The sequence below is a fragment of the Xyrauchen texanus genome, chromosome 4, assembly GCF_025860055.1.
Source record: "Xyrauchen texanus isolate HMW12.3.18 chromosome 4, RBS_HiC_50CHRs, whole genome shotgun sequence".
NCBI lineage: Eukaryota > Metazoa > Chordata > Actinopteri > Cypriniformes > Catostomidae > Xyrauchen > Xyrauchen texanus.
The window spans coordinates 5401543-5416267 of record NC_068279.1 but is presented as its reverse complement, the minus strand read 5'-3'; the positions used below and the strand labels follow the sequence as shown (position 1 = coordinate 5416267).

The 14725-nt window shown below is 38.2% G+C and overlaps 1 protein-coding gene across 1 annotated transcript; it reads left to right on the top strand.

The window, feature by feature from the left end:
• Positions 1 to 6381: 6381 nt before the first annotated feature.
• LOC127643308 (uncharacterized) lies at positions 6382 to 7961 on the top strand. The gene has a single exon (XM_052125990.1). The coding sequence runs from the start codon at positions 6452 to 6454 to the stop codon at positions 7085 to 7087; it is 636 nt and encodes a 211-aa protein (XP_051981950.1). The 5' UTR covers positions 6382 to 6451; the 3' UTR covers positions 7088 to 7961.
• Positions 7962 to 14725: the final 6764 nt, after the last annotated feature.

Sequence of the window (14725 nt, the reverse complement as noted above, 5' to 3'; positions counted from 1 at the left end):
ACAAAAGAGACATTCCAAGCTATAAATAGATGTATATCCAAATCCAGGGATCTATTAAACACAATTGTATTTGTGCTCTTCAGCACTCTTATGTTATAATAATGTTGCATATTAGAGTACTGTCATATTATTTTATCCTAAAAGTGTTTCTTTGTGTAAGTCTTAATAAACATGACATATTTTAACCAAAATCTGCATTCTCATAACTGTAATGCAGTCCAATCCAATGCAATGAAATTTACATTTACATTTATGCATTTGGCAGATGCTTTTATCCAAAGCGACTTACAGTGCACTTATTACAGGGACCATCCCCCCGGAGCAACCTGGAGTTAAGTGCCTTGCTCAAAGACACAATGGTGGTGGCTGTGGGGATCGAACCAGCGACCTTCTGATTACCAGTTATGTGCTTTAGTCCACTACGCCACCACCACTCCAGTTACTCCACTCCAGAAATAAAGTAAAATTAAAATAAAATTACTGTAAAATATTATTTAAATTGTAAAGCATTTCATCATGGTAGTATTTGTAAGTAAAACACTCAGACATGTAACAGTAATGAGAATTTGTGGAGAAAATAAATGAATGTAAAGACTACTTGAAAAATACACAGTTGCCGTAAATGCATTTCATTCCAAACTGAAAGTGAAACAAGTTGCCCCCTTTCTTTACCGATGGGTATTGCAAATAAAAGACGTTTGATTGTCATGATAATCAGCACGTAGACACTCGGGTGGCCAGTGGGAACATGAATGAGACACTTTAATGAGAATTATCCTCGAACAATGACCCACATCTCGCTAACAATCCTAGATCTCTAATGCGCACTGTTCTGCCTGTCAAGTTGCATCTGTTAGCGTTGCTAGAACACAAGGCCAGCGAAATAGGCCCATGAGAACTGTTCCCTCCTATGAGAATCAACAGTCAGATCAGATTAAACTAAACTCTTCTTGATGGGAACTCTATGAATCTTAGAAACCACCTCAAATGGACTTTAACATTTGCCGTCAGAATGGTAACTTGAACTGGTGCAATCGAAACGCTGTTCACCACCTGTTAAACGATTGTTCCAGGTTCAATGCTAGTCAAGCTAAATCTACAGCATTCTACTGGCATAATGTTGATTAGTACAAAAAAAATATTTTGACTCATCCCTCATTTATTAAAAAGAAAAATCGTGGTTACAGCGAGGTACTTACAATGGGGCCAGTGAAGGGGCCAGTCTATAAACGTTAAAATACACACTGTTTCAAAATTATAGCCACAAGATGTACAAATTATATGTGTTAACACGATATTAGGGTGATAAAATCTGTGTTATGTCGTTTACCAGTTTACCAGCATTATGCCGTCATGACAACAAAGTTGTAATATTGGACATATCTTTACAGAGATAAGGTTAGTAAGCGATTTAATCAAACTAAAATCATGTTAACACGTATAATGTTTACATTTTGAGGCTATACTTTTGAAACTGTGATTATTATACAATTTATAGACTGGCCCCATTCACTTCCATTGTAAGTCCTTTACTTTTATCAGTAAGTTTTAGTTATTAGTTAGTTAATTTGTTATTTTTTATTAGACTTTTTTAAAGAAACGGAGGACAAGTCAAAATTAATTCAAGATAAATTATCTGAAAACAGTTTTGCTTCTCAAGTAAATGCACCTGGTTTTAAGGATCTTTAGATATTTTCCTAGAAATGGAAAAACAGACACAAATTTTCAGTGTATAAACTTTTGATCAAATTAAAAAATGTTGTTGCTGTCCAAGGTATATTACTGCAAATTAATCTGGAAAACACCTCACATGACATCGTAAAATAGCATAATATTAATCCATTTCAGTGTTTGGCCAAGAATATTTGTATTACTTTTTACTATAAACGATTTATGTAATGTGTTGGGTTGCCACTTGATGTCCAATGTTAAATACTATATGGGTCCTGAAGCAAAACCAGCTCAGCTTAAAGACACAAGCACAATGCTCAAACACCACATACTCTACATACCAAGCTACATTGCTCCATACCACTGAAACCATGAAGTCACACTGATCGAGGCTCACACCTACAAGAGTATACACCCTCATACCTGTAAATGTGTGAAAAGTATGTGTGTGAATTTTAGTAGTGTTAAGTAAAGCGCCCGCTGCCATTCCTAAAGTAAACATGCCATTCCGGAGGCAGTGATGCCAGACTCGAGGTTTCACCCGGAGCAGACATTCCTCAACCCGTGCTCAGAAACCCTACTAACCACAGAGAGTGAGAAATGCAGGTAATGGTATTTGATTGGACGGAAGCACTTATTCATACAGCATCAGTGGGGGAAATCAGTTCATATGAGGCCAGTAAGCTTAATGAAAAGGTCACTTGCTTCTTTCAGTTTTGTGCATCTAAATTGACCCACAAACTAGCTGACTGTAAACTGCTACATGTTCAGACTGGTCAAACTGAAATAGCTATGTTTTTCTAGCTTCCAAAATAAAGGCAAGTTTTAGACTAAATAATTCTGTCCATATGGGTGCTTGACAACAACAACATTTATATCTTGTGGAAGGTAAGACTAAATCTGTTTAGTAGGAAATCAAAAGTCAAAGGAATATAACTGAAATTGAGATCCTGTATTTTTTTTAGTCAACATCAAGATTTTAGATAAAAATGTATATGAATGTATGATGGAAAGTGTATTTATTACACTGCAACAAGTGGTCACCAGTGTTGGGCATGTAACTTCAAAAAGTAATCAATTACAGATTACTAATTACTTCTCTGAAATTGTAGATTTAGATTACTTAATTGGAAGTTAATTGAAAAGTAATCACATTACTAATTACTTGACTTTTACGTTACTTCTTAAAACACATTTCACAGAAAAGTTGTTTTCCGCTCAATGAATTCAAAATAATGTCTATATTATATACATATAACCATAAAAGCACAGTTATACTTTGTTTTTTAGAGTTCCGGATTGGATCGCACCCGGTTGACCATGTTGACTTTCAAAGTATACTTTTTTGACCGCGAGCGCACACGAAAGTGTTCGATGCAAGCCCACTATGACTGTTTTGTCATACTCTTTTAGTCAGTGGAAAATTCTCATGGCCAGTATCGGTTCTAGTGTGGTTGGTGCCCTGGTTGAAAACCACTTCAACATGACTCCAAAGTTGTAGACCCGCTGGGGTGTGGTGGATATTCTAAATGAGAATGCCCCAAAACTGGGTGTCTGCCCATGTCGCCCATGCCTAAATCCGCCACTGCTCAGGGCCAGCAGTCATCCTTTCATTCTCAATCGCCTATGTATTTCTATTCGCTTTCCACTCTTAATTAATCTACATTCACATAGAGAAAAACTAAAAGTTTATCCAGTCAGAATGTATTCCTTGATGCTTACATGCAAAGTGTGACAACTTTTTCACAAATCGCATGTCCGAAGCAGCACGTGAGTCTGAGCTCCGCCCCATCAGGCCTTCAGAATTTCCACAGAATCCCTCCACAATGCAAATGTATAGGCATCTAAAGTCAGACTGTCAGATTCATCAGCCAATCAGATTGATTGTTCTTGGTGGGTGTGATCTTTAGTATATGTCCCGGTCAAGGCCTTCTAGCTGGCCTTGAGTGACGCAATCACGCTTATAAGTGATGTACGTAATTCAAGAGTGAAAAGCGCGAGATCTTGCTGACGAGTCGGCATTCATCACTGCTGTTATTGCCATTTAGAAAGAGATCCTTACGGATTTAAAAACACGAGCTGTTCTGCATGACCGTGTTATTGCTTAATTTATTAAACAGGAAAGGAGGACTGATTTTCACTTCAAGTAAATTGGCAAGTGCTTTTTATATTGTTATAGCAACATCAGGAGTTTTCTAAGTGTAAATTAGACTGTTGAGCATTCAGTGTCGGACCAAGTTTTGAGAAGTAGTGCTGCGTTCCATTCAACTCGGAAAGTCAGATTTTAAAACTTCCTACTAGGAAAAGTGCATAAACCGGTGTACAAAACGTTATAATCTCTTTTGATAATCGTACACCTGAAGCACAAATGCTAGCGCTGCAGCATTGTTTATCAGTTGGGTTGCTAGGAGACATCTCTAATGAGAGTCAAACCCCTGCTAAGCTAACGGGAGCGTTGCAGTTCCGAGTATCGTGGATCTAATGCATTTATGGTCAGAGATGTCAAGTAGGAATATTCCTCATCCAACTTGAATGGAACGCAGCATAACCGTGTACCCTGACCAAATGAAATGTATTGCAAGCAACATTTAAATCGCAAATATTATTAGATAGATTTGTCCAGGTACTATAGACCTCCTTGGTAGACTCATATGAAAAATTAGGATTTTTGAATGTCTGTTTGGGAGATGTTCATTTCACAAAGCAGTCATGCTGCAGTTAAAATCAGGCTTGTTTGAGCATTAAGTGTCGTTTCAAGCTCTGGCTTTCGTGCGTGGACGCGTTTTTAAAATGCCAATTGGTATTATTAATGTATGATGCCCAAAGGCATAGGGTGTATTATTCATTGTGAAACTGTGTTTCCTTAATGGCATGAATCACACTGAAGGCCTAGACTTTAAATGCACAGCCCTCCACTGCTTTTGGTACAGTCCACAGCAGGCGCATGTGCCGACGATGCACATGGATGGGAACTGTCTGCATGCCAAGAAAATCATGTAGACAGTCTGCGCAGACTGTGCTGATGATGGAATTTGCATCATACATACTGTGTGTGGAGCGACCAGCAACACAGACAACTGAAGTTGGCCTTATATTCTACTTTGAAATGTCTGTTCTGCGCCGGTATTTCTGTTTGTGTTTTGGCCTGTGTGATCCCGCCAACTGCCAGTATTTCGACAACCCAGGTTGCCAGATGTGAAACAAGTTAGCGGGCAAATACAGCGCGCTAAAGCCATGGAAGCCAGTAATACATCTAGCTAACATTGACAGAGTTATACAAAAAATCCATATGAGCTGGTTTATAATTTGCAAACAATAAAAACCTTGCAAACATACACATTAGCTGATCAACTTACAGTGTAAGCCTAGTCGCTTGCCATTGTCAGTTTGCTCGTTCCTGTTGCGTGTCCTCAACCTGGCAACCTGTGAGCTTTGAGCCTGGGGAGGAGGGGGAGGGTGAGACTACTCTCTCCAATATTTTAAACGCTTGATGTCAATGTTAGATATTGCTCCTTACTAATGAGATATAACCAATAACAGTAATATTTTTGTCACTGTCATTTTGTGGTTAATACGTTTCTGAATGGTAATTCCTATGAAAATCCCCGTAAGGAAATCTCTCCATGTCTGCATTGCTTCGAAGCAAGCCTTGAACCAAATATCCAAGCCTCTGATGTGAAGTGTGGCACATATTCTGCATGGCTCGATTCCAAACTTTTCACATCACCCCAGCTCTGTTAATGCAGTACACTTACAGTGTTTTTTATTAATTTTTTAGAACATGCTTAGTTAATATACTGATTTAACAGGAGTTTCACATTGATGCTTTTTGGTTAAATAATACTGAATTGCATGGTGCAACAAGAGGAAAAGTGAGCTTAATTACATCAATAAATTATAATTTTTATCATCCCCCACAAATGTTAAAACACATAAATAAATAAATAAAATAAACCACAATCAAATAAATGGTAAAAACATTTATTATAACTTTATTTATTTACAAATTTGGAAATATAAAAGATTATAATATTTGGCATCACATTTGTTCTCATTAACTCATGAATAATAAACATGAATAATTACAGATTTGAGTATTATATATAAGCAAAGATGGGATACACTATTAAAAATAAAACAATTTAGTTGTGAGTGAACTAGTTCTTTGCAGTACCACATATATTTAGCAAAGATCCCATTCTTTCTTTCAACTCTTTTCAACTGCTTTTCATGATACTTGAGTTGACTATATATATATATTACAGTACATGTTACAGTAGGCTAAAGTTTCTTCTGATCAGTGTATTTGGATCTGTGGTCTTTAGAGCAAAAACTCAATGGTTTACAAAAGAACTAGGTAATAAAAAGGTCTTTGATCTTATAAAGTTTATCATATGGCATCAGACTGTAAAATAATTTTCAGATTTATCTGGAACCAAATTTAAGACGGTGGTTTTGCTGATCTAGTCAAGTAAAACATAACAACATGTTAAAGTGAAATAACTTTTATAACGTGTATTATTAACTGAATGCAAGCAGAGTCAGCTCTCAGTGAGTTGACTTCATATATCTAAAGACTTCAGAGTTAAAAAGCAGGAATTTTTTCGTTCAAATCTTGGATTTTCCGTCTTGACTAAAGCTGAGTGAAAGGTGTGGCCTTTTTATGGGCGTCTCTTAAAATCTAAATATATAAACCTCAAGCTGAAGTCAGAAAAGTCAATCTGCGAACTAGGCAACGGCTGACATAGAGCAAAGCACGCAGAACTGACCTGAACTAAACATGTTATCCAGATCAGACAGCATGGTCTTCACATTACCGGCAAACTCTTTCTACCAGACGCAGACGCCGCAGTTTGATTTCAGACCGATCGTGGCGCGCAACACCGAGCCGGAGATCTTCACCTTCGAGCGGATCACGCAGCAGCAGCACCCGCTCCCTGGCCGCGGAGCTCCGGTGCGCCCTCGCAAGAGGAACACCAGGGTCATGTACCCCTCAAAAGTGCGCAAATATCTGCCACCGCCCGAGAAGAGCCCTGCTAAACGCTGGCTGCTCATCCTGTGCCTGGTGGTCTTAATGCAGATCTACACTGAGGATGAATCCGTGGAGACCACGCAGGGTGAAGCACCAGCCTTCACCGATGCCACATCATACAACGTTCTTTCCTTCCAGTCCCCAGAGGAGCAAGCCAGAGAGATGATGGGGAACTGTCTGGAGGACTTCACCCAGACACCTCACAAGCAGCTCCAGGCCAGCAGCGACGAGAAGGAGGTCGAGAACTCTTGGTTTCTGAACACTACATGCCCGAGCTCGCGCTGGGAAGAAGACATGACAGCTCTCTACCAGCAAAGCCGGAGGAATGGATATGTGGTGGCTCTTCTCTACCCGGTGTACCACACACTTGGCTCAGAGAACTGAACGAACTGAGAAATAGACTGTGGAGGAACAAAATCACGGCTTTGAACCTTCTTGGTTTAAAGGTGGAAGAGAACAAGGCTCCTGTGGTACCAAGAGGTGCTTGGAGAACCTCGAAAGAGCGGGCGAGGTGATGAAGCTGAGGAGACATTTGATGGACTGACTTTGACTTTATAATGGAATGAAACTTGAATGGCTCATTTAGATTTAATTGAAGTTCTCTTGAATTGTAGACATTTACAAGTAGACTAAACTCAGTGTGAGGATGTGACAATGATCATGTGTGTTGCAGAACGCTCACAGAAATACTTGAAGCTCACCTTGAAGATTTGATGTGTTAAATGAAGACATGTTTGTTGTAGCTATTATTTAATGGTATTTATTTATTGTTATTGACTTATTTATTTCTTATTGCCTTGTGAAAATAAATGTGACATTCACTTCTTAACTTCTTTTTATAACTTTTTTAATGTGTTCTCATAATGACAACATTATTAGTGCTTACAATGAATATACATCAACTTCTCAGTTACACGTCTATGATTCACACATTTTTGGCTAACGTGTAATTAATATGAAACACTTGCATATACCATTTCTGACATATATCGTACTTTACATATCTACATTCATGAACATTTATGCTTCTAAGAATATTTTAGTGAATCTGACAGAAATAGTAGAATAGAAATAGCCAACTCTTTGCAATTGTGAATTTTGAATATATTGTTTGGGTACTAAAGTACTTGATATTCATCATGATATCATGATTTTTACACCAGTAATGGCATGATTTATGAGCATTATATATATATACATATAAAAAAACATGTATGAGGGGCTGTAATGTTCATCTTATGAATAAAGTAAAAATTACCACAGTAACATTTAATGTTTTTTTTCTTTCTTATAATCACTTCTCATTACATGAGTTGTATTAGAAGGCCATCATAAACAAAACCTTACTGATACATTTCCAAACAAACCTACAAACGTAACTTTTCAAAGAGGAAATACAGTGTGTTGCCAGTTCAGTGCAGCATTGCTTAATTTGGAGATGGAAATTGGACAGGAACTAAAAAGAGGAAATGCCCAGATCATCAAAAGTACCACAGAATGAGGTGAACATTTCAAAGACCGCTCATTGTTCTGTCTGTTTTCCATTAGGATTACACTGTCTGCCCAAACCCAACAATATTTCCTGCTTTAAAACAAACTTTTGTATTAATAGGAGAAATAAAACAGGTCTGAGAGTGAAACAATACTAAAGAAAGAGTAATATGGCATATAGGCCTAATGCTGTTTTTGGTACATTTATGCATTACATTTATGCATTTTGGCAGACGCTTTTATCCAAAGCGACTTACAGTGCACTTATTACAGGGACAATCCCCCCAGAGCAACCTGGAGTTAAGTGCCTTGCTCAAGGACACAATGGTGGTGGTTGTGGGTATCGAACCAGTGACCTTCTGATTAACAGTTATGCCCATTACGCCACCACCACTCCTGGTAGAATATACAAAATGTGTTTATTAGACTGACTGCATTTACTTCATTTGGAATATTAGACTATACTGTTGTTCCAAAGCGGTCACTTTAAGTCTTTGGATGATTTAAAGACTCTAAATGCATGAATTACTGTATGTTATTCTGCTTAGTGTTTAAGAACGATTGTGTACAATAGCAGTCAAAAGTTGAGACACACATATCATTTATTTTTAGAATAAGAGTCAACAAAACTGTGAAATAACTCAAATGGAAGTCTGGGAATTATGTAGGGATTGCCATTTTTAGTAAGAACTATCTGATATTTTAGCTTCTTCAAAGTAGTCATACTGTATCATAAAAAATATATATATATTATTGAATACAATAATAATTCTTATTATTAATATAACTTCTCATTTTGTAAAGAAATTAATTCATAGGCACAATTTACTTTTTGGTCATTGTCTACCAAACTAATTTCAAGCATTTGAGCGAAAGCCTTCAGATCAAATGGTTTTTAAGATTGTGATTCGGTCATGTGTGTCCAAATGTTTAGCTGGCCTTATATAAAAGGGTTTCTTATACATCCAGAGCCTTTAAATTTTATTTTACTCTTAGAAAGGTATGATGTGGGGGCCTGGGTATTTCAGGGAGTATCGACGCTGACTACCACACCTGGAGTCGCGAGTTCAAATCCAGGGTGTGCTGAGTGACTCCAGCCAGGTCTCTTAAGCAACCAAATTGACCCGGTTGCTAGGGAGGGTTGAGTCACATGGAGTAACCTCCTCGTGGTCGCGATTAGTTGTTCTCGCACTCAACGGGGTGCGTGTTAAGTTGTGCGTGGTTCGCGGAGAGTAGCATGAGCCTCCCATGCTGTGAGTCTCCACTGTGTCATACACAGCGAGTCATGTGATAAAATGTGTGGATTAAATGTCTCGGAAGCAGAGGAAACTGAGACTTGTCCTCCACCACCCAGATTGAGGTGAGTAACCGCGCCACCCAGAGGAACTTCTAAGTAGTGGGAATTGGGCATTCCAAATTGGGAGTAAAAGGGGATTAAAAAAGAAAGGTATGAAATGGCAATTTAATTAATTCTCAACTAATATAGTAAACGAACACAAACACACATACACAGTCTGCAGGCGCATGTAACGCTGGTCACATGTGTATGTTTACGAATGCGTGTACTCTCGGAAGTTGTGGCCAGCAGCCCACAATGAATGATTCCCCTATACTTCCTCTTCAAAGCACATAAAACAACAACTTTCCCCAACAACAAAGTCCAATTAGACAGTGCAGACGGTTTTCTTTGTTTCTTCTTTCATATCTCCCCCCTCTCCCCCTTTTATGCCTCTGTGAGCTGGCATTCCAGAATCATGAGTCAAGAGGCACCACAAGCTCTGTATGAATACCGCCTACCACACTGAATCCAGAGAGGTAAAGGGAGGGACCCAAAGGTATGGTATAAGAAAAGATACGGCTGTGTGAAAAAGAAAGAACAGGAGAAAGCGCTATGGCCAAGGTGTGTTAGGCCTGTTGGGGCATGAACAAAGACAGAATGTTCAAAGAGAACAGTTTTAAACCTGACACGCACATATGTACCCACACAAAAACTGATTTTGACACTGGCTGTACAAAGGCCACAGGTTTCTTTTCTAGAATTCTATATTGAAGAAATGCATTACAAGAGTGAGTATGGGGATAAACTACACGTGACAAGCCCAAACACTCTACCAAAGCATTTTCTGTTTGTCCAATGAGCACTAAGTGTGATCTTAAGAGTGTATAGAGATGTTTTGGAGTGCATAAACTCTGGCAACGTGCAATAAAACCTCTCGGCCATCTTTACAAATAATGTAATTTACATTCCAAACATTTGTGCGTGGCAAATTCATTATGAAGTTTTGCATATATTTAAGTCAAAATATTTCCAACCTTCTCTTATAGAATCAAGTAACTAAACCTAAATATATGCAGCAACAACAATGACTTCATTGAGCTCATCTTATCGAGCGTTGCACTTATGATGCAAAGGACCGGGGAACGAGTCCTGAAGAGCATGTGTGACGCACTTGTTCTACCCACTCCGTACAGGACTTGAACCTGGGTCTCTGGCGTGGGAGGCAGGTGCTCTAACAAGGAGGCTAAAGGCTACAGCCTCTAATGTCAGTCACTAGTGCACCTCTTGAGGTCAGGAGAGTGAGGTTTACACACTGCACAGCTATCTACCAGCTGGCTCCCGTTACCCTCACCCCCCTAAAGCTCACTCCCATCCGGGTCACGGCACCAATGTGACGCTCTTGTTGTACCCACTCTGTACGGGACTCGAACCTAGGTCTCCAGCGTGGTTCCACCTAGGTTCCCTGCCGTGCACTCTTCTGTCTGTTGTGTTTCATGTCTGGAGTGTGGTGTCAGGGTCCTGACTTCCTGTCTAGTTCGGTTCTCAGTCTGTCTCGGGACCCAGACATTCATGCTCCTTGTCTGTCTGTTATTGACGTGGGAGCATCGCGCTTGTGTCATCTTGGCAACATGCACTCGTGTCAATAATCTACATCGGTCTTTGTGTCTGTCTCTTGTGTGCGGCCAAACTCTCACACAAGTGTCCTGTCTCGTTTTGTTTGTCAATTGGCATGAGTGTGTATCACCTCATTGTCTTGACGTTGTGTGCTCATGCCATTCAGATGGTTTGCCTTCTTGTGAAAGTACGCAGCTTTGTTATTGTTTCTGTATCGCCACGTGCTTCTCTTTCTTATGTCACACCTTGCCTCCTTGTTTGCTAATTATTGTTTCATTAGTAACACCTACCCTATATTAACCCGCTTGATTTATCTCCCTATTTTATCCTCCTCGCGTGTGCTGTCCAGTGCCAGTTCATCTTGTTCTCTTGTCGTTCCTGTGTGTTTTCTAGTGTCTTGTCAATCCTGTTCCTCAACCTGGTTCCTGGTCCATCGGTCCTGTTTCCCGCTGCCCCTCGTGGGATTTTGTTTATTTTATTAAAAAGTATTTTTGGTTTTAAGCTTTTCGTTTGGGTCCTCATCTATGCAACACTCCAGACAGTGAGCCGAAAGTGTCAAAGAAGCACCACAAAATGATGTGGTTGCTTCAGTAATTGCGTTATTCTTCTGATGTTTGCTTTTTATGACACTATCGTTTAGGTTTAGGTTTAAGGTTTAGATTAGGTTTTGTTGATTTTAAACTCGATTGAGCAATGACCTTAAAAGCCTCATCTATTTGGGAGAAAATGTAGCTCTCTTTCAGCACCACATAGTGGACATTTCACCTCGGAACTGCTGCTTTATGTGCAATGAACCACCTGATAATCGCTTTGCAAAATTGTTGCCAGATTAGTACGCAGTTTGATTGCTGTTCAATAAGTGTTCGCTGTCCTTTTCTGCATAACGCGGCAGCTCATTTTAGCTTATCGTAGCCCATTCGGCCTGTTTTGCGACCGACCCACCAGCCAGCTCGGTTCTCCCGATGGCCAGTCCGCCCATGATCGACCCCAAAGTACATCGGCCCACCGGGAAAATGCCCGGTATGCCAGACTGCCAGTCCAGCCCTGTGTATGGCATTATTAGAATTAAACTGTAGTCTGAAGATGGCTCATTAAGTAAAAGAATGGGAATGTTGTATAATGCTGATGGAATGGTAAATATTCAAGGCTAGGGTATACTGTGGCAAGGAAATAGCAGCCATGGGGGACGTGGGGGATTTTGTCCCCTACCCTTTTTCAAGCTAAACCCATACCGAGTCCAAATAGTAGATGTGTATTCAGTATTCTTTGCGTTTTGTTTCTTTGGGCTGATTGAACAACCATCCAGCCAATCACAGGTGAGTTTCATGAGCCGAAAACATCCTTACGTAATAGGCCGTCAGTCAGAGAGTCTAATCAGCGTGGCGCCATTCATTTCTAAGTTGCTTTCAACAATGCTCATTTATCCATGTTTTTTATCTGGATTGATTTTGATCTAAATTAATAAGCTAGAGAGCAAGAACACACAAACGAGAGTTATTTATCTCATATCATTCTTTATTGGCAGCATTATGTGAAATGCACTGCAGAAAAATCCTTCTTTTAAGCACACAATGAAAGTGGAGTTTATATCAGCGCCTGTGTCTTCAATAAGTTATTCTATTTACATTGTTTATGAGGTAAAAGTTTGATTCAGTTCTATTTGCCAATTGAAGCAGATTACTAGATCTGTGTTAAATATGTTTAAAGATATTTTTAATATCAGCTCCTGTTTTTTACCTCTCTGCTGGTGTGTAGTCGACAAACTCTAGGATAAAAGCACTTGTGCATTTTACTGAAGTCAATAGATATGTAGACGCATTTTATACATGAAAATGTACAGATGTTATTGAAACTCATTATAATTATTATAAGACTATTATTGTTGACTAGTCATGCTCAGCAACTCACAAACTGTAGAGAAATTATAGATTTGCTTTGTTCTTATAATGCTAAAAGCCTCTACTAAAGTCTCTTGTGAAGTGCTCCACAAGATGAACAATTTTATTTCTTTTTTGCAATTAATTTGCAATATTTTAATCTTTAAAATACTACAAATATAAGTATATAATACTTTCATACCCCCACACACACACTTTTAAAATGACTGCTACACCCCTGTACTGTGGGTCATATTTTAATAGACATCCTGGAATTCAGGAAAAATAATTCAAAAAGTAAGTAATCACTTTTTTTTTAATTCTTTTTGTTTTTAATTCCTCATGCTTCAAAACATAGTTATTGTGTCAGTAAACTGGCCAACGCCACCAAAATGTTTTTAGTTTTTTTTAATCATCATGTGAGCCGTACTGGTCAAATTGTTTAGATGTTTTTTTCACCATGGCAGTCAACCCAGGAAATGTTTGTTATATACAATATACATATATATATATATATATATATATATATTTCATTTTTGTTCTATTTTTTTGTTGACTACTTACTGTACAATACAAGAATATCAGTTTTGTCTAGCTGAATGCTATTGTGTATCACACTGAGCTTTTTAGACACTGATTTCAACAGTAAATAAAAGTTTACTGGGAAAAGTCAATACTTATTCATACTTCAACAATACTGTACAATAAATTGTAGTACACAGCAAAGGATATGCACATTTGTATGTATACAGTAAATGTATTTTTGTAGCAATGAGTTACATGTAAACAGTAAATTCACATTTTCATGTCAATTTTTACACATTTCTTACATGTAAAGTCAAATATAGTGAACAGAAAATTGCCATAAATTGGCAACCATGCAAAACTGAACTGAATGGATCATTTTGCATGTGATGGATCAAGCAATGAAAGAATGTTTAAAGGTGTGAAGAGTGACAATTTCACTGAGAATCAACTCGTCAGTTTTGATCAGGAAGCCATATGCATTTACATATTGTGCACATTGTAGACAATTGTACTTATTCTTAAATAAGTGTAATAACATGTGCAATTTGCTTAAATGAATACGAAATTCAAACCTGCTGTGAACAAGAAACTGTTCAATGATTTGAACTTAATGTTTTGAAAAAAAAAATACAAAATTCTCATTTGAGAATTGAGCCAAAGTGATTGAGGAAAAACTGCAAATGTAAAGAATGAAAAAACATCAGTAAATGATTAGAATCAAAGTCTTGAAAGGAATGTGTGAAATCACTCCAGATGAAGGCTAGAGATGTAGTGACAATCTGATCAAAGAATGGGGTGAGTCCTACCATTACATATGATTAAGTTGCATTTTAATCATAGCAAGTTTGGGCAAGGGTGCCCACAGGAAGGAAACTGATGCAGTGATGAGCTTTCAAAGTTACTCTGTGTTGCATAAGCAGGGTTGGGAGGATTAAAATGTATGAAATGTATTCAACTAGTTTACTCAAGGTCAGTAATGTAAATCTAAATACTTTGGATTACTTCTTCAGCACTGGTAGATTTTTTTCACTTTTTTTGTCTATAAAAACTCTAGTACAGTCAGACAAAATACACAAAACTTATGATCAAGAAAATGATTTTGCCCTATTATCAAAGGTCTTACTAGAGAATAAGGATTAATGTTCTAATGTGAATTTTCTTGATAACAAATATGATTGTGTCTGGTAACTTGTGTATGTAAAATGGCTAGAAATAGCATGTTAGCTTAGCATA